We start from the raw sequence: 21325 nt of genomic DNA on the forward strand, positions 1-21325 counted from the left end.
TAAGATTGGAGAGCACCTCTGATTAAGGTTACAGACAGGCTCAGAAGTAAATATATCCTTCAAAATCTAATATCACTGATGGCAGAGGTTTTTGTTTACCTAAAACTGTGTCTACTATACATTCAGTAACTATTTGTTGTTGACTGAATGTTAAGTGAAGAAAAGATATTCATTGTCTACACTAAGGAAATCTTGTGAAAAATGTTTCAAAGCCTGGTGAAGAACTAATTTTTGTTTTTTTTTCTTCAACGTTTAAAAAAATTTCTTATTAGTTTTAGACTAATACCTTTGCATTTGCAAAATCACAAGCTTGAATATTGTGACACTTAAATTGCTATGAAATTTTCTAAGCAGTCACTTTCCGTACTTACATTGTTAAGGACTAATAACAGTTTGTGGACTGGCAAACTGTTCATCAGTCTGATGAATACGTTTTGAGTAGCCCAGTTCTAAAGATCATTCCATTATCTAGTTTTATAGTTATTATACAGAAAAACAATGTCTGTGGTGTCAAATAAATTTGGAAAACATGCTCTACTTCTCACTTTCTGAGAGGCTGATATGCATCATGAACTTCTAAGAGTTGGATATAGTATGTCTTTTGCCCTAGGAAATTCTCTTTTTATAGACTATCTTGAATCACTGTTGTTTTTCAAATATACTTTATGAAATATTCATCCACATTATTCATACTAAGGATAATAAAGCACTAACTGTGATATATAGTCAATTAACTCTTTGCACACAGAAAGCTTGTTTTGACAGAAGAATAGGGTATTTGGTCAAAAGTGAAATGGGAACCACGCTGTTCTATGACTCCAGCTTTCTAAGCAGGCCCAGTCTGCTCAATTAGACTCTTTGGTGGGAACCACCCAGGAAAGTACCTCTGATTTTCAAAAATTCCATTAGGAAAAACAAAAACTTTAGAGGAAGCAAAAGTAAAAGAATGAGTAAGTAAATATACTACATCAATAAGATGATCTAATATGCACCCATTAAAGCATCAACACAAAATTTTTAGTGTATAGGAAAATAATTATATTAAGTGAAAAGATTATACTAACATTTAAGTGAAGTATGCATATAAAATGTAAATATAGAATAATTTCAACTATATTAAAAGAAAAAAAAGACCAGAAAGGAAGTTCACAATGATATTTATATGATGGACTCATGGAAGATTTTTTTTCCCTTTTTCTTTATAACACTTTTTCTTTATGTACTATCTACACAACATCTACAAAGAGCGTATGGTATAGACATTCAATACCAAAAAATAAAATAAAAATAAAAAAAATAATGACCTCACTAGGGTTAATCTCAGCCCTATTAAAAGTTTTGACTGTCATAATTAGGAAAGAAATCAAGAAAGCCCTTGCTTACAAAGAGAATTCTCTTATAATTTTATTAGGAAAGAGGATCAGTCATGGTAGAAATACTCACATTAGATATTAGTAACATAAAGGTACTAATTCCTGGGTGCTCTGTGATTAAAAACAAACAAAAAAGCACTATTTCAGCAATTCAACTGTGGCAACTACACAAATGGTCATTATTATCTTAGACAGTTAGGAAATTTGGAGGCCTGAATGGTTTTTGAGGAAGGGAATGGTGTAATGGAGAAACACTGTAGAAAAATTTTTTACCATGATTTTTTTTTTGGGGTGGGGCCTTCTGTGTTGCATGCGGGATCTTAGTTCCCTGATCAGGGATCAAACCTGTGCCCCTGAAGTGGAAGTGCAGAGTCTTAACCACTGGACCGCCAGGGAATTCCCTAGAATTATTTTTGAGGAATATATTTTTCTCATTTATTCAACAAACATCCTTGAAGGCCTCCTATATGCCAAATACTATACTAAGCACTGAGGATAGATATATGAATAGGAAATAGTCCCCGCCCTCAAGGAGCTCCTAGTACAGAGAGATGTTGAGGGTCTTTTATTATTGTGTCACTTACAACCATACCATCATCATTGCCTTCATTTGCTGTCATGTAGATAACACTAACATCATTGGCCCACTTCCCATTATTTGTAAGAATCAGTGCTCTGGATTTTAGAGCATAAATCTTATTATAAAGGACATGGATGGTAGGTGATGAGAGTAACCAACACCATTTTATACCTGCACTATTTCAAAGAGGTAGAGACAAAATTAGATCATTTGAATATAGCTTGGAAAATGCTAAGATGATGGTAAATTCAGGATGCTATGGGAGCACTTAACCCAGCTTGGGGAATTTGGAAAGACTTTATGTTTTTGTTTTTTTCAGCCGCGCTGCGTGGCTTGCAGGATCTTAGTTCCCTGACCAGGGATTAACCTGCACCCTCGGCAGTGAAAGCGTGGAGTCCTAACCATTGGACCGCCAGGGAATTCCCTGGAAAGACTTTTTGGAAGAGGTGATGTCTGAACTTTGTCCAGGATGAGTAGGATTCATTGTAGCAGAGTTAGGAAGGAGCCCCCCAAGTAGAGGAAACAAGATTCCCAAAGACCCATAGATGAGGAAGACCTTAGAATATGGGGGACAGTAAGTAATGCAGTAGAGCTAACCTACAGAAAAGAAGTGAGGGGAAAATTGGATAAGAGATAAGGCAGGAATGTAAGCTAGTGCCAATATGTGATGAGTTTTATATGCCCTGCTAAGATTTAGAATTTATCCTGAAGCTATGAGGAGGTATTCAAAAAGTTTCAGATGTGAAAGTAGTATGATTAGATTGCATTTTTGAAAGATCCCTCTGACATCATAATGGATAATAGAGTTGCACAGAGATCAGTTGTAGGAACTTAACCAGGAAATGATGAGACCCAAAATAAGGTAATGGCAATAGAAGTGAAAGGAAGTGAATGGATTTAAAAAGTGTTGAAATGGGTTAGAGAGAACTAGATGTCAAATTGAATATGAAGCAGGATAATAATGTGATTTACTGACACCATTCACTGACACAGGGAAAATAGATTGATACTCAAGATTAAATAGGAGTAGGGGTGAGAAAGTATGTATTCCTTGAGTCATCAGGTGGAACTATCCAGAAGCAGGTGTGTATACAGGTCTGGAACCTAGCAAGAAATTTGGCTTAGATAAAGATTTGGAGTCATCAGCATATGGATAGCAACTAAAACAATGGAAAGTGGCTGAGAGGATCCAGGAAAGATACAGAGTGAAAAGATAATTATTCATATTTGCTCTGTGTATATTTGTTTTCTGAATAAATATTATCTGATAAACTAATATCTCTTTTTTATTTTATCCCTTCTTAATCAGCATCTTCCTTATTTAGGCCATTTGGAAAGAGGTAGGCCATCCATCATGAAATCGATACTATGCCTTTTCAGAAACTGATAAATCTGAAAGTACAAATACTTTAATAGTATCGTGCCATTCAAAGGAGATTCTGTTTTCTCACCTGAAACTTCTTTCTAAAATATGGTTTATCATTTTTATAGACAATTTTGTTTTAATTGGAAAAGAACATAATAATGTTAATTATTATTATTATTTACAATACTAATAGTGGGAAGAAAATGAATAGAGTTCATTTTTGAAGCATTGGATAATTTCCCCCTACTCTTTAATAACCTCATGTATGAATAATCAACACTGCAGATATTCAGAGAGAGTACAGAAAGAGGTATGAAGCATGTTTTGTCCGCTTTAGTCTTCTTGAGTATACTTTCCCCTGATCATGACTTACACGTGGACCTGAGTTATTGTGGAGCATCACAGTATACTTGGGGTTTTTCAGGTATTCATCACTAATGGGTGGCTAAGTGATGTTGTGATCGTAGTGGCAGTCACAAATCGTGAAGCTCGCTCTCCTGCCCATGGCATTAGCCTTTTTCTGGTGGAAAATGGAATGAAAGGATTTGTCAAGGGACGAAAGCTACATAAAATGGGACTAAAAGCCCAGGTAAGTCATAATGTAAATTTGTTTTCATAATATAAATCATTTATAAATATAATTCATATTTATTATTTATAAATAATTGAGTTTACTCAATTATGCTTTATATATAGAACTACATATAGCACAATCATACCTTCCTTCCTATGCTGGATTCTTAAAATATGCTTTTCAGAAATGATTATGGTAATTTATTCCACTGTTTATGCAACTGTGGTCAGCAATGGAAGTGAATCAGGGTATTTTGAAAATCTGCTTTAGAAAATTAACTGCATGATAATACCCTCTATTTTTGAAATTGTAGAAAATTATGAAATAAGAACAGAAAATATTTTTTCTACTATTTGATAATTATTTGGTAATTTTTCATTACCAAAAAGAAAAGCATGTTTTACTTGATATGCATTAGAAATCCTTAGTCCTCAGTACCTGCAAGACTGGACAGTATTAGAGCTAGAATGACAGTGTACTGCAGTGGGAAAGCCGCTTTTGGAATCAGATAGACCTGGGTTTGAATCCCTGGTTTACCACTTACCAGTTGTGATCATTAACCACTCCAACTTGGCTTCCAGTTTGTTTTGTTTTTGTTTTTTCAATGGAAATAATAATCACCTCATCAGGTTATTGGGAGATTTCAGTGAGATAATTCTGTACTCAATTGTATGATCTCTTAGGATACTGCAGAATTATTCTTTGAAGATGTACGTTTGCCAGCGCGTGCCCTACTTGGAGAAGAGAATAAAGGCTTCTATTACCTCATGCAAGAGCTTCCACAGGTCAGAAGTATTAAAGAGTCCGTCTTTTGATTAGATAATGGATTGGAATAGAATAATATAGAACTATATAAATCCATGCATACAAAACTTGTGATATAGCCAGTTGTTTGAGTATAACTTGAAGTTTAAAAAATATATATATGACTTTTGTAGTCTGGACATGTGAATAACTGAACTCAGGGGTATCCAATCAAAGCTTATAAGTGAATCAGGAAAATAAGATTTTCAGTTCTATGATTCCTTCTTGGAATGATTTTAGTGTCTTAACTACAAATCAAGAATTTTTAGCTCTTTGTAACGAAATATCAGCCAAAATATTTACCAGGTTTTTTTTTTTTAATAATACCTGGGAATCAAAGAAAGCTGTTAAGTTCGGACTAAAAAGTTTTAGCCACATAGGGTCATCCCTCACTTCTGTGTTTTTTGGAATGTGGTTGCTGAGTGATTATTGAGCCTCGCATGTCAGCATAAGAGGATGCATCTGTCTGGTGACAACCACAGCATGCACTAAACATGAAATGGGACAAGGACTAGGAACACTGGCACAGAATAGAATATGAAAATCACCAACAAGATGGAATTAAACTGACTATGGATACTTTGCACTAATTCAACCTATGCCCTTTAAAATGTTGATTTCCTCAGGTATATTAGATGTGTGGTATGCAGAGATCAATAAATAAAAATCGACAACTTTGGAATTTCTTTTCCCATAGATGAGTAAAGAGAAGAGGAAAATAAATTACTTATATACCTATATAAAGACAGTCATTCATAAAAATAAAATATTTTTTAGAAACATATATGTGTCAAAATAGTCTTAGAAATCTCAGTGGGAGACTTTCCTTATAAAGAGTTAAGAAATAATCTTTAGGAGTTTTATAAAGATTATGCAATTTATTTTCATTGAAATCATGTGAAAATCACTTGTGTAATTAGAGTAATGTTCAAGACCTAATTTTGGGGTTATAGGAAAGGCTACTGATTGCTGAGTTGGCAGTTTCAGCCAGTGAATTCATGTTTGAAGAAACCAGGAACTACGTTAAACAAAGAAAAGCTTTTGGAAAAACAGTTGCACATATACAGGTAAGCTTGTCATTAGTATTAGATAGTATCAATTTACTCATCTGAAATGGGTCTAGGCTAAACATGAATATGGAGTAATTTTCATACAGGTGGTATCGACTGAAAAAATATGCACAACTTAAAAGTTGAGAATTATGTTTTATTTGGTGCACAACACTAAGCATGTAAGCACAAAATACAGACTCTCAGATAGCTCTGAGGGACTGTTCCAAAGAGGTAAGGGCGGAGCCAGGGTATATAGGAGTCTTGCAACAGAAACCAGGTGGTCGGAACATCAAAAGATCACTGTTAATTAAAGAAAACCAGGCTTCTCAAAGTAATGATTTATCACTTTCCTGTGTATGGGAAGATCCAAGAGTCTGGGCTCATTGAAATTACTCCTCTGATATGCACCTTAACTATCTAGGGCCAGTAGTATCCTGCTTTTCTCCATCCTGACTCCCCTCGGTGCACACTTGGGGGCCGGTGCAGTGGCTTCTGGCTTGATGGCTGCAACATCCATTGTTTATCTATGTGGCAGGCAACATTTTTCATCCACGGTGACATTAGAATCCATGGAAGTGGATGAGATCACTTAGGGACAGAGTAGAGATTAAGACAAAAGAGATCCTAGGACAGAGTCCTGAGAAAAAAATTACAAGATTTAAAGGTTGAGTAGGAAACTAAGAGCCTGCAAAGAAAACTGAGACAGCTAGAAAGGAGAAAGCAAATCAGGCAAGTATTGTTGTAGAAGCCAAGAGAAAAGAGGATTTCAAGTGGATGGAAGCTACTTAGAGGGAAAATAAGATGAAGGTCAGAGTGCCCATTGGACATAATGATATGGAGGTTATTTCATAAGAGCCATTAATGGACTGGTGTGGTGCCAGACCCCAGTGAGTAGAGCAGTGAATGGAAATGAGGAAGTCAAGATACTGATGACTGGCAACTCTTTCCTGAGTTTGGCTGTGAAGTACCTGAGAGAAAGGATGGTAACTAGAGGGCAAGAAGAGGAGGGTGGGGAGGGAGTGAGGGAAATATTTGGAGATCAAGTGAAATATTTGGAGATTATTAATTTTTGTTATTATTATTAGGATGAGAATGCTAGAGCATATTTTAATACCTAGACAAAGGATTTAGTAAAGAGGGAAAGATTGTAGGTATGGAGAGCATAATTAACTGCATATGATCTTTGAGACAGTGTGAAGGTGTGGATGCCAAAGTTTCAATACATGGAAAGATAGGCCTTCCCATCCTGACAGGAGAGGAGTTTCCTCCACTGAAACAGGAAGGGAAGAGGAAAGGATGAGCAAGGGTTCAGCTACCTTGGTAGAAATTGCAAAAGCTCTCTTCCAGAGACTTCCGTATCTTTCCTTATCAATAGGGAAGAAAGAGATGTGAGTGAATGGGGCATGGAGGTAAGGAAGGTTTGAAATACCTTCTTCAGAGTGAGGGACTGAACTAACTAGAGACACTTACAGCAAGCTTCCTGGCAGTATTGAGGACCCAAGTCAGGTTAGTGATCATGCACTTATAGTGGAACATTCTGCTTTTTTGTATATTAGCTTTACTAAAAGGGTTTTGCTCCCCAGGTTCAAGCACAGAGAAGGTGGATGATTGTGTTTAAACTTCCTGGGTTTTGCCAAGAAGTTTAAGTTTATTTGCAGAGGAACTCAGTATATGGTAGCCATAATCACTAAAATATCAATCAAATTTTAGACCCTCTCGTCTCTCCTTAAAATGAAGGAACAGTTTTTAAGTAATGCAGTCATCAAAAAAACTGGAGTTGGAAGTCTAATTGAAAATTTCTAAGTGGAATGTCTTGGCTGAAAGGTGTTGTGAAGGGAAAGGGAAAGATGAAATACTTTGGTAACTTTTTAGGACAGCATTATAGAAGTTAAGTTTAGGTGTGGTTTAAACCCTGGTACAGCTACTTAAGTCTCTGTGGTCTATGCAAGTTGTATTATCTCTCTCAGAAGTACTTTCTTATTGTTAAGATGTGAGAATATGAGTAGCTACCTCATAGAGTTGTTATGAAGATTAGGTGAGATAATACGCTTCTAATAAAGTGCTTAGAATATTTCCTGGAAAAGCGAGCTTTCATTAAAGTTAACTATTACAGTTGACCCTTAAACAACACAGGTTTGAACTGCACAGGTCCATTTACATGTGGATTTTTTCAATAAATATATTGGAAAAACTTTTGGAGATTTGTGGCAACTTAAAATGTGCAAACGAACTGTATAGCCTAGAAATATCGAAAAAATTAAGAATAAAGGTATGGCATGAATGCATAAAATATGTGTAGATACTAGTCAATTTTAGCATTTACTACCATAAAATATACAGAAATTTATTGTGAAAAGTTAAATTTATCAAAACTTATGCACACAAACACTTATAAATCATATGCAGTACAACTGATTACACTAGGCTACCATAAAGCAATCATATTGCTGTTTCTTTGTTATCGATGCACGAATCTTTTTACCGATAAATAAATTACATTTCTTTTTCATGTAATCTTTTCATTTTGAGAAATGTTGATATACATGATTTGTTTCACTGAGCAAGTATGTATTGATTGCCTTCTGAAGGTTGTGTGTTCAAATGTAATTTGATAGGCATGACTCTGGAAATACACATTATAACCTCCTAGCAACACAAAGAGAGTGATACTACTCGGTATCACTCTGACTTTCCCAACTGTATCCGAAGTGGAATTAATGTCATTTGCTTCTCAAAATGTTTATTAAAATACTCATGCCTTTAGCCCTATTCTGGATACTATAAAAAGTGAACCAAACAGACATATTTTTCCATCCCCTTGGTAATCTACACTTCCTGCGTTTATGAACTTCATATAAAATTACAACAAAAATGACTATAATATTACCGAGATTGCCTGTATAGCTCAGAACATTAAATGTTATTTGACATTTAACCATGAAAAAAATAGAAAATCGGTATAATATTTACCCGTAGGAGAAAAAGTTTCTTCCAAAATATTTATTTAATAATATATATGTGTATATATGTGTATATATGTATTTTGATAGCAAAAAGAAAAGAAATATTCTTAATCTTTTTCAAAGCAAGTGCCATTTTATTGCTGCCTTCTTTCAAAGGTAGTTTACTAAAATTTCACTAGGTGGCAGTAGCATTCTGCTTCCACACGTATCTATAGCATTGATGGGAGCCGTATTGTTTTCCAAGTAAATATGTGGTTCTGAGATTTCTGAGATATTTCTTCTAATCTTCTTTTTTATATAAATAAGTATCTTTGAATAATATTTTCATATTCAATCTAGATATGTATTCAGAAAAGATAAATAACCAATAAGTGCTTATACCTCCTGTTACAGAGCTGGATATACAATGGTTCCAGTATTAAATTGAAATAGGAGACCTTTAAATGTTATGTTATATTTGGCCACATCTCATTTTTATGACCATGTAACGATTCAGTTTCCTTTCTCTTTGATATTCTTGAATTTTGAGCCTTTCTGACCACTTGGATGCGTTTCACGAAATTTATTTTCTTTTTTAAATTTTTTTAGTAGATCTTGAGTTTTTAACTTAATTGTGATGCTATTTATTTATTTATTTATTTGTGGCTGCATTGGGTCTTCATTGCTGTGCGTGGGCTTTCTCTAGTTGTAGCGAGCGGGGGCTACTCTTCATTGCGGTGTGCGGGCTTCTCGTTGTGGTGGCTTCTCTTATTGCGGAGCACGGACTCTAGGCACGCGGGCTTCAGTAATTGTGGCACACGGGCTCCAGTAGTTGTGGCTAGTGGGCTCTAGAGCGCAAGCTCAGTAGTTGTGGTGCGTGGGCTCTAGAGCGCAGGCTCAGTAGTTGTGGGCCACGGACTTAGTTGCTCCGCGGCATGTGGGGTCTCCCGGACGGGGGATCAAACCTGTGTCCCCTGTATTGGGAGGCAGATTCTTAACCACTGTACCACCAGGGAAGTCCCTAAAATTTACTTTATTTTTAGAATGGAGACGTACCATACTTAAGTTGTGATAGTTATAGGATTTTCATGTCGTCTCATCCATACTCTCCATAGCTGCTGTCAAGTCTCATGATTTTCTATGGAATGGACTATACAATAGTAAAATTCAGATATTAAATAATGATAATGTCTGTCATTGATTGATGTTCTCTATATGCCAGGCACTGTGCCAAATGGATTGTCTTTTTTTTCTTCACAACTCCATATAATAAATATTATATTTATCCTTATTTTACAGATAAGGATATTGAGGCATGAAGTGGTTAAATAACATGCCTGAGATTAAAAAAGTATTTGAGCTCTGGAACCTACACTCTTAACCCATTCACTAGTTTTACTACCCAGAAATCTAAGGTAGATAGACTTTTTCTTTTCTCACCTCTTTCACCCAGGGACAATGAAGTGAAAATTCAGTGTTCTTTTCTAACACAAGCTTTAGTTATTTCTTGTGTGGTATGTGCTCTCGATTCTAAGGGGACAAAATATTAGGAAAAAAAATAGGAGAGGTAACAAATAACACTTCTTCTTTACATTTTTCCAAAAAGGGAATATTTAGTTCTTAGACCTTGAGTGTGGGGTTAATTAACTATAAAATCAGGTAGCAAACCTAAGTTGTTATAGTTTATACTTGAGTCGTAATATATTAGAGTACATCTAAGGGTGATGTTTAAATGGAATACTGGGCTCAATAACTTCTCCAAGGGGTCTTCCAATTCCATAATTCTATGATTCTAAGAACTGTGTTATTCAGAACTCTTAACGAGATGCCATCTGATCCACTTTGCAACTTTAGGGAAATTTTTTTTAATAAAATGCTAGCTGCAGTATTATCTATGAGTGACTATTAATGAATGTTAAAAAATATTGCTGTGAGCATGCTGATCATTCACCAAAAGCACCTGCTAATAATGTGTGGTACAATTATTACCTACCATTCATTAGAGAACAATTTCTGAAAGCATGATGCAGTGTGTGCCATGAAGAGCAAAGACTAAATCTGTTTGGTAACACCCAACTCAATGCCAAGAGTATGTAAATATTTTATCTCTTATCCCCCCCGAGAGTAACTTATGCACTCTTGCTGGCACTAATTCTGTCAAACCTGTGGACCTGAATGCCCTGAAGCAAGAATTTTCTAAATGAGCCCATTCTGGTCTGAAATTTAACTTCAGCTTCTAGAACCTCCTAGCATTTCCATAGAAACAGCTCTCTTATGAGGTAATTGGGCTTAGAGATCTTGATTCTCTCATATTGTAAATAGTGAGTAAGTTCTCAAATGTGCCATCACAGGGTGGGGAGGTGGTGTGCAATAGTATCTTGAGACTTGTCAGATTCCCCCTTATGTTCCAAATGAAGTGTCATGGACAGTGTCATTGACCTACACCAAAAGTAAGCTAAGACCTCAGTTTCAGGGATTTTCATGGAATATATAGTCATCTGTGTTCAATATATGGACGGGTATTCCCCCGCTTTTTCATTTCCTATTGCATCTTCAGATTCTTCTGTGAGTACACTTGGATGTGTGGGGTGGAGGTGGGAAACTTCGTGCTGATTAAAGGTTAGAGATTTGGCCTCATTAAATAGAAATGGATAGAAAGGGAGGTAGAAAAAGTAAGAGAAAGTATGAGAGAGGAAGAAAGTTTTGGTAAACCTGGCATGTTCTAAATTAGAGGCCAGGATACAAGAGGTGGAAAAGTGTAGTGCCAGCCTCCCCACTGCCTGGCTTTAGAATCATTAGATGCCAGTCACATTGTCTTTTTCTAGAACAGGATGGAGTAAGCCCAAGCGAAAGGCAGTCAGTTTGGGTTTTCCATCAGTGTAGTAGTTATGTTGATACACATATGAGGAGTCTGTCCCTCAGAGCTCCTTTTCCAGCTGAAAACACCCTGGTCTTGCCTGGTCCTGGGTCTTATTATACTCCTTTTCTACTCTTTTCCAGAAATGGTAAGAACCCAAACTGTCTCCACTACAGTGATGCTTTTAAGGGTTTTGTTTTGTGGTTTGAGATTGCTGTAACAAGTAGCAAAGGCAGGTCAACATCCTCTGAATATCTGGCCCAGGAAGCCTTCTTTTGAGAATTCAATCATGGCTTTGAACTTGCCATTGCATACGTTGGGTGCATTCATAATTTCTAGTTTGAGTTTCACTGTGCCACCAAGTTAGTGCCATTGTCATTAACTTCCATGCCTTTTATTAGCCACAGTGAAGGTCTCACTCATAAATTCCAAGCAGAATGATCAAAACTCTGTTCCTATCTGAATTTCCACAAGGAAGATAGAGCCAGCTGACCATAGCTGAGCCTTGAACTTGAGATCAACTAGAACGGGGTGTATTTTTGGAGGTTACCCAAAGTGGAAAGCCAGTAGTATTTCAAATTCAAGCCAGTTTCCTGAAGGTGGTTCAAGAGTTGGTGCCAAAGAGACCACATGAAAACTCAGAGTTCAAGGTGTGAGAGCCAAGAGTCAGGAATGCAAGAAAATTTGATTGAAGTTAGAGCAATCAAGAAAAATTGAGGATGGTCTAGATAGAATGATTTCCAAGAATACTATTGGTTGTCTGTGGCCAGCAGGAGGAGGTATATATGTATGTTATCGTTGACAATTCCAGACCATTCAGTTCAAGTTAGAGACTGTGCAAGCTATTGAGAGAGATAAGAGGGAGGGTGGGGAAAGGTGGAAGAGGTTGGGGGGTACTGGACTTTGATGTCATGAGTGTTCTGATTCTGTTATTCTCCCATTGCATTCTACAGATCTAGATTAAATACTTTGCAATATAAAATAATAATGTCTAATAAATATTTTTGATGTTGTCTCTCCAGCTTGTTATTTTATTACTTTCCTCCAAGACAAAAAAGCAGAAAATGTGTATACTTAATTTCATTAATAGAGAAAAAATTCTTCATGGATTTAGATTCTGGACAAAAATAAGTGTTTTCAACAGCTGTACCTAAAGGACTGTACCTCAAAATGGTGTTCACCCATTAAAGTCATGCTGTTTTTTGAAAAGTTCCCTAGATGGTCTAAATTTTTTAACCTAAAACATGAAATGTTATTTATCTGTTTATCTACTTTTGCATCTTATCTTTTAGTACAAGTTTTCTTAGCAATGAAATGTAGTGAGTTTTTAATTTGAGCTGTTTAGTTAACATATGCCTCTTTTTTGGAGAAAAAAAACAGTAATTCCACTTTTGTTTTGCTCTAAAGATATTTTACTGTATAATTTTTGATATGCTAAGTGACTCAAAATATGCCCTTCTCCTATGCTCATCTTTTCCTTTCATTTCCTTTAAACTCAAGACGGTGCAGCATAAGCTAGCAGAATTAAAAACACACATTTGTGTAACCAGAGCTTTTGTGGACAGCTGTCTCCAGCTGCATGAAACGAAACATCTGGACTCTGCCACTGCTTCCATGGCAAAATATTGGTATGCATACTATGGTAATTAAAATGTGGTGTTTGCACAGATTGTTATGGAATTCTTCCAACTTGAAACTCAGCCTTGAGGGTCTTAAAGGAAGAAGGCTAAGTAAATGAAAACTAGCAATAAGAACCACCTTTTTAAAAAATGCTGAAGGGCCCCATTAAACATATAAATTTATAATGTGCTACAACTTACTCAAGTTGGTTTTTAACTTTTAGCTTGCCATTGAAAGTAAAATATTAAGAGACTAAAATAGGATGACTGATTAGTTCATTCAAGTAGTAGTTTAATCTCAAATTATCTGAAGAGTGACAGTATAGTGAGATCACAAAATTACAGTAATACTTAGAGTCCTGAGATAGAGTCCCAATTCTTTCATTAAATAGCTGCAATTAAATTAAATTATTTCTGGGCCAACATTTTGATATCTGTGAAATGAGTAGGTTGGGCAGGATTTTTCTATTTAAGATGTTTTCCAGATCTAAGAAAATTTTCTGAAGATTTGACTGTCCAATCAAAAGTTGTACATGCTCTATTAAGCAAAAGGAAAAAAATGTCCTATAGAATGAATTTCATTTGTATTAAAGATGATTAGCAATGGTATCAAAGATGTGTTAATGAAAAAAGACCCCTATAAGGCTTTTGTGTATTTTAAGATTTAAGAACATAGTTTAAATCAAATTCTGGAAATGGGTTTTGTTTCCTCTTTGAAAAACAAACATTCTCACATCTCATTAACCCAAAAATAACCTGGAAAAAATTCCTGTCATTATTCATTAACTTGTGTTCAGTTCAGTCAGAAGTAGAATGGGAAAATATGCAGAATAGTGGTTTATGTAATGATTCCAAAATAATAAAGTTGCCAGGTTGAAAAGTCATGTGGAATTACTAGAAACTTGCACTTTTGGGGGGGACATTTTACACTTACATTTAGAGCAAGTTTTTTGACTAGTGGGAAAAAGAGTACAAATATTTTAGATAAGATATTTTTGGAAAAAGAGATATTTGGATAGCTGTTGGCCTTATTGTTTTTTGAAAACACCACGTTTATAGACATACTGGTATTTCATATTGGAGCAGAGGGAGCAAGTAGTTTTAACCCAGCAAATATTTTACTAAAATACTCGCCAAATACAAAAATGTATAGAATTCCAAATATCATTGCCCCCTGAATCTTGTCTGTTAATCATTATATTGTTACTGTATTTCTCAGGAACATCCTGACCTGTCCTATGGCTTGAGTTAAAAATTATTTTTTATAGGAAAATGTGTCTGTGCTTACCTTTTCTTTATATTTCCCACTGTTGAAAGTAATTTGAAAAGATTTTGAACTAACTTGTATTTTATGTTAAGATGAATAAAGTTCCTACCAGTCATCTCATGGATTTTAACAATAGTTAAAATTGTTGTGATAAGATCAGAAAAGGGTATTTCTCAAGCACCTCATGTTAATATACATATACTTCAGGAATAATAATTCCCAAATAATCTTTAATAAGTTTCCTATATGATAGTAGGTACTTTAATAGAGGTCTGCCCTCTTAGGTTTTCACTTTTACTTTCAGTTTATTTCTGAAAAAAATTTCTTTTCAGTTACTAAAATTCAGAATTGCAACCTTTAGGTAGGAAGTGACACATTTGAAGAAAAAAACACATATTACACAAGGCAAAAGAAAATAGATGACTGTATAATTATTCAGTTAACTTAGATCACATAGAGAATCTGCATAAATTAGACCAAATTCAAGTTTTTACTATATTCTTTTCAGGCTTAAGGTAGCCAACACCTAATAAATAGTCTAAGCTTTCTATATTTTGTTTCTAGACTTAACAAAAACCCAGCCAGAAGTATAATTGATGAAGAAAGTATTTGTTATATGAAAATTCTCTTGAGATTTATTTCACGTGGAATTTATATCAATCTTCTCTGGTTGGCTAATATGCCTAATTTTAATTGTTTGATAAATATAAGCATTTAAATAATCATAAATAATTTGTTTCCTGATTGTAAAGCATCTCATGAAAATTCATTTCAAATGTTCCTTTTCTTCTTTTTATTTTGGTCATCTAGGGCATCTGAGTTACAGAACAGTGTAGCTTATGACTGCGTGCAGCTGCATGGAGGTTGGGGATACATGTGGGAGTACCCAATTGCAAAGTGAGTATGCCTGTTGTGTTACACTCTTCTGGGTGGTGTGAAGAGAAAGAAAAATTTCTTTAACTGTCCTTTGTCCATTGAGTACAAAGGGAAAGGAGGTGCAAAATCTTTGTATTTTTCAACTGACTATGGAGTGTGTTCAAGTAGATAGAAACAGCTTCACGTTATCAGCTCACCACTAGGATTTTGTCATATTTTTAAAAAGTGAAGATGTACTGCATTATACAATATACTAAATATAAATGTAAATAAATATAAATATATAATATACTAAAGCTTTATTTGAATCATAATACAGAGGGATTAATATCCCTTTTTATTGTTGAATAATATTTTATTATAATTGATTATGGTTAATTATTCAGGTTTTTTCTAGTTTTTTACTGTGACAGTGCCACAATAAACGCCTTCATACATTTATCTTAGATACATGTGTGTTTGATTACAACAGGACAAAGTCCCAAAAGTAGTACTGCTAGTTCAAAAGTATGCATATTTTAAATTTTAATGCATTTCCAGATCATTTCCTCCAGTTTGAAGCAACTCATACTCAAATGAACAAAGTCTAAGGATGACTTCTCCTCCTAAGCTATGAATGTCATTGCCCTTTAAACTTTAAGTGAATCTAATGGGTAAAGAATAGGTTATTATTCTTCCTTTAATTTACATTGACTATTAATTATTTTATTTTGTTTTATTTTATTTTATTTTACTGTAGTAAGAGCACTTAACATGAGATCTACCCTCTTTACAAAATTTTAAGTGTTCCATACAGTATTGTTAGCTGTAGGCACAGTGCTGTACAGCAGGTCTCTAGAACTTATTCATCTTGCTTAACTGAAACTTTATGCCCATTGATTAGTAACTCCCCATTTCCCCCTCCTCTTAGCCCCTGGCAGCCACCATTCCTCTTTGAGTCTATGAATTTGACTATTTTAGATACCTAATATAGGTGGGATCATGTAGTATTTGTCTTTCTGTGACTGGCTTATTTCACTTAGAAGAATGTCCTCAAGGTTCATCCAGGTGGTGACATATTGCAGAATTTCCTTCTTTTTAAGGTTGAATAGTATTCCATTATATGTTATACTACAGTTTCTTTATCCATTCATCTGTCCGTGGACATACAGGTTGTTTCCACATCTCGGCTGTTGTGAGTAATACTGTATTGAACATGTGAGCGCTAGCATCACTTGGAGGTCTTGATTTCAATTCTTTCAAATAAATACCTAGAAGTGGGATTTCTGGATCATATGGTAGTTTTATTTCATTTTTTGATGAATTTCCATACTATTTTTCGTAGCAGCTGAGATGCACCACTTTTCATTCCCTCTAACAGTGTGCCAGTATTGCAGTTTCTCCATATCCTCGACAACACTTGTCTTTAGGCTTTTTTGTTAATAGCCATCCTGACAGGTGTGAGATGATATTTCGTTGTGGCTTTGATTTACATTTCCCTCGTGATTAGTGACATTGAGCATTTTTCATATACCTTTTGGTTGTTTGTATGTCTTCTTTCAAAATATCACTTTTTTAAAATTAAAAAAAAAGACATTATAGAAAAATTAACTTGCATATAAAAAGGATCTAAGTTGTCATGTCTTAAATTTTTTATTGTGTATTTTGCTCTAAAAATAAATCAAAAGTATTATTTTTTTCTAAGTAGAATTTGTACTTCCTTCAACTTTAAAATAAATTAAATATAGCCTTTTTATTGTATTACATATGAATATTCTTATCATTTCGAAGCAGTACTAGTTTGTCAGTAGGCAGCATCCTCTTCCATATTTCTTCCTCCATCTCCATAATTTCTTCTTTCCCTCTTCCTATAGTCTTTTGCCTCAGTAATCTCTCCATGGCATTTCTCCTCCTCATAGCAGAAGATATATTTTTCCTCTTATTTGGAAATATTTTCAGTTTATAAAATTTTCTCAGGGAAGTTTTTGCTAGAGAGAAGTCCAATTTAGTTTTGAATCTGAGAATGAGAATGCTATGAGCTTCCAAAAACTTCTTATAATTTTAATCTAAATACAGAGTATCTAAAAGAGAAAAATTATCAAACTAGTATTCAAACTTACTTTCAAATTTATCATTTTGGCAAGCATAATTGAAAACATTTGATTTGCTTATAGTCCTTAATGAGGAAAATAAACATTTATTCAAGTTACATTAAAAACAGAAGCTCCAGCATAGAGCTTCTGTTAGGTATAATTTACTAATTTTTGTAGCCACTAGGCAGCTCAGAAAGCTTTAATCACAGGGTGTATATAATTTATAACCTTTTATGAAAACTCAGCAACAAGTAGGGTTTTTCCTTCCTTCAGAATGTAGACATGAAGTAGCTAAATGATCTCCTTTTCTTTATCAATCCTTGGACTTGGATTTTGGTATATCCTTCCAGAACTACTTCAAACAGGCCTTAATCAAAAGCAGATTTTTTTTTATCTTTGTATAGTCATGAAATCAAAGTAAACACTGAGTTATGCTAGCACAAATTAAATCATCTCTGGAATTTTTCCTGTGTGTTTTCATGTTTTATTCATAATATTAATTAATCCACCTTATTGACAATATTCAAAATGCTAAGAAAGTAAAATAATAATGGGTGTTTATATTTTTCTACTTAACTGTGCTATTATAACTGCTGCAGGGTATGTAGACATGTCATGGCTCAGTGCTTGTCTAGTTTGGTTCGGTTCTTAAGAAAGGCATGTTAGGTGAAGAGGAGTCAACCATCTACATGGTCCAAGATTAGAGCGTAGCATAAGTCTTGGTCTCTGTTTTCTCAGAGGCAATTCCATCAGGTCAATAGCAAGCAAAAATTGTAACTTGATGACTTATTTGAAATCCCTAGTTTCAATTTGAGAGACTGACATTTCCTTTCAGGAATAATAATCCCCTTCTTGGCCAGCTTGTTGGTTTGAAGACTGTATGAACTTTTAAACTAGACTGCTATTTCTCTCCCCAAAGACATAGGGAAGGAACTTTTCATAAGATAACGAGAGAGAGTAGTAGGATAATATCAAAAAAGCTAATTAGATACATTAGGCAGTATGTGGGTGAAGTGTACAGACTTTGATGAGATAGAAAAAAAATCATTCTAATTGTGTTTTTATATCCTAAGATTAAGCTATATTATTTGTGTGTGTGTGTGTTGCTGAGTCTTGGTTTCACAGATCAAAGAGGTGTTCTTTGCTTTTTGGTTTTGTTTTATTTTTGTTTTCTGTTTGTTTAAAAATAACCAGTCTTAAGCATGTGAGTTTACTTCAGTCTTACTCATTAGGCTTGGGCCTATGATAAGTGAGGCTTAAGTTTTGCCATTTCAAGACCTGTCTGCAGTGCTAGGAAGAGCAGCCTGAGATAGAGAGCTTCATCACTGTGGGGTTAAACATTCCTTCTGCTGCCATTCTCTGTTAATTTTAGTTGATGACTGAATTTAATTAGTAACCTATAAAAGGGCTACTGATCTCTGTCAATTACCTACTCCATTGGAACTTCTTTAATGTGAAAAAAAATATGCCCAACCTGATCCAAAAATGTCTAAAAGCATTGAGATTGCTGAAGTAGGCTGAAATGCCAGTAAGTCCTCTAAATGAAAGTGCTAGATTTTGTGGGCAACAATGGAATCTGTTCAAAAGAAAAAATATATTTGAAAACACATATGTCTCTAGATTTCAAGTTTCATAAGAAAGTAGCTATTGAGACTCTAAAATTCCTTTGTAATACAGGAAATCAAATCAATAAGTATTTACTGAGCGCTCACTGTTTGTAAGGTACCATGGTGAACGTGGACAAGGAAAAGTTCAGAATTGGTCATGTTCCTAGAGAGCTTGCACATTTAATTTGTCTCAAATTAAATTTAAAAAAAAATTAATGCTTGAAAAAAATGCCTTTGCATTTGTCTACTAGAAAAGTCCAAAGCTCAGTAACTAATCTTACATTTCTGGGCCAATGAAAATGATGAGATATAATAAAAAAGATACTTGCCAAAGTGGCAGGATACCTACCTTTTCATTCCAGGCTGCCAATGATCTGTTATGTGACCATTAAATAGCAACCATTACTTAGTATATGTATTAACTTTTCAGCATCTCAGTTCCTTTACCTGCAAAACAATAATAATATTTATCCTCCCTAATTCCAGAGCTGAGAGGATAAAATGAGATGAGAAAAGGTAAAACCAACTATATAGTGTTATGGTTGCTGTCATCACTACCAAAAGTGAATTCCTTCTTGTTTTTTTTATGGCAGTATACTCAGCCACTCAGTATTTCAACCTCATACATTACTGGAGTGACTGTTAATCATTTCTAAAAAATAAGTTACTTGTTAACTTTGTGAAGTAATATTTTCTGAAGCATCAGTTTATACTGCTGATGGCAGCAGTAGTGATGGGAATCTAAAGGATGTTAGAAAATATGTATCTTCTTTTCTCTTTTGTTTTTTTATAAAACCAGTAGATTTCAGCTTTTGGGGGGAAACATTAAAGGTAACAAGATAGTAAGACATTCCATCCATTTCTAAGTTTACAATTGCCCTTTTTGGAATGTTATTATATGTGCTGAATTTTACAAAATTAAATCAAAAGAAACATACTTAGAAATGTTATTTTGAATTTGTAATCTCTTCAAGCAGGCTAAAACAAAACTATACAAATGATCAATATCTTAATAGAATTTTATAATTATACCAATCTAGGGTTGATGCCATACGGAAAAAAAAAGTAATTTACGAAGAACTTTTATTGTTTGGATTTCATTAAATGAACACTTTAAAGTAATTAATAGTTACCTGGTGAGACAAAATTTGTAATTTCTAATATCTTTTATTTATTCATTCAATCATCTTCTTATTTATCCAGAGCTTATGTGGATGCCCGAGTTCAGCCAATCTATGGTGGTACCAATGAAATAATGAAGGAGCTAATTGCGAGAGAGATCGTCAGTGACAAGTAGACATCTGCCCACATCCTGGAATCCTATTACAACTAATCTGGTTTTAAATCTACTCAAGATAAAATACAACCTGGAAAGGGAGGGAACACTAAACATGTTTTTATATGTTCTCTCTACAGAGAAAGAAATCAAATACAAATACAAGATTAACACAGTGGGAGGAGAAATCTTTGAATCCAAAGATCCTAAAGTTTTCCAATATAAAATTTGGTAGGATCCTAAACCTTTCCAATTAAAAGGTTTAAGTTTTAATGTTTTATATAGCTAAAAGGCAAAGATTTTCTGATTCTAGAAGCCTTAATGTTTCATTTATCCTTAAAATTCTAAAAGAGCGTAGTCACTTAGATCTTTAAAATTGAGGCAGAAATAATTTTGTTATTATATTATAAAAATGGGATTAATAATATTTACAGCACATTGACTTTAAAAAGGAAAAATAAATATAATTTACAATGCAAAATACGTTTAGCTATCTCTTAGTCCAAATTCCCCTGAACAGTGGTTTCTACCACCCTATCCTAAACCTCTGTTTTTAAGTAATGAAACACTTTCTTCAAGCCAAAGCTTATGCCGAGTCCTTGTGAAATCCTGTTGTGTGAAGAGCTGCTCTGGCTGAAGCAGGAAGCCTTCCTACCTTATGGCCTTAGAATCACTAGACTCAGCTAAGCAAACCCCCACTAGAGAATGCCACTGGTTGCCTCAAGCACTGACCCCTGGGCTTTCAACTGATTTCCATCCCAGTTTAATTTCTAGGAGAACACAGAATAATCCATCATCCTTTAGTTTCAAGATATTGGTGTATTTATAGGTATCAAAACAGTGACTTTTATTTTGGAGCAGTGTAATTTTTTAATTAAGTTAACAGATTTATACTTTGTGTCATCTATAAGCCAGGCTGTTAAAAATAGGACGAGAAATATGATTTTAAAAATTGGCAAGATCCCTGCTAATAAGTGAATAAATAAGTTGTAATAAATAAGGTAAGAAGCAAGTAAATAAACAAAATAATTTCAAATAATGATAAAGGCAGTAAAGGAAA

General features: G+C 34.5%; 1 protein-coding gene across 1 annotated transcript in view; it reads left to right on the forward strand.

Moving 5' to 3' along the window:
- ACADL (acyl-CoA dehydrogenase long chain) overlaps positions 1-20286 on the forward strand; it is a gene marked incomplete at both ends in the record, with an annotated part of 37477 nt that extends 17191 nt beyond the window's left edge. Inside the window, 6 exons of the mRNA XM_079710774.1 lie at positions 3744-3908; positions 4577-4678; positions 5651-5764; positions 13049-13176; positions 15245-15331; positions 20193-20286. Coding sequence (XP_079566900.1) covers positions 3744-3908; positions 4577-4678; positions 5651-5764; positions 13049-13176; positions 15245-15331; positions 20193-20286 — 690 coding nt within the window. The remainder of the gene's footprint in view (positions 1-3743; positions 3909-4576; positions 4679-5650; positions 5765-13048; positions 13177-15244; positions 15332-20192) is intronic.
- Positions 20287-21325: the final 1039 nt, after the last annotated feature.

The sequence above is a fragment of the Hyperoodon ampullatus genome (assembly GCF_949752795.1).
Source record: "Hyperoodon ampullatus genome assembly, chromosome: 8".
In the NCBI taxonomy this organism is placed as follows: Eukaryota; Metazoa; Chordata; class Mammalia; order Artiodactyla; family Ziphiidae; genus Hyperoodon; species Hyperoodon ampullatus.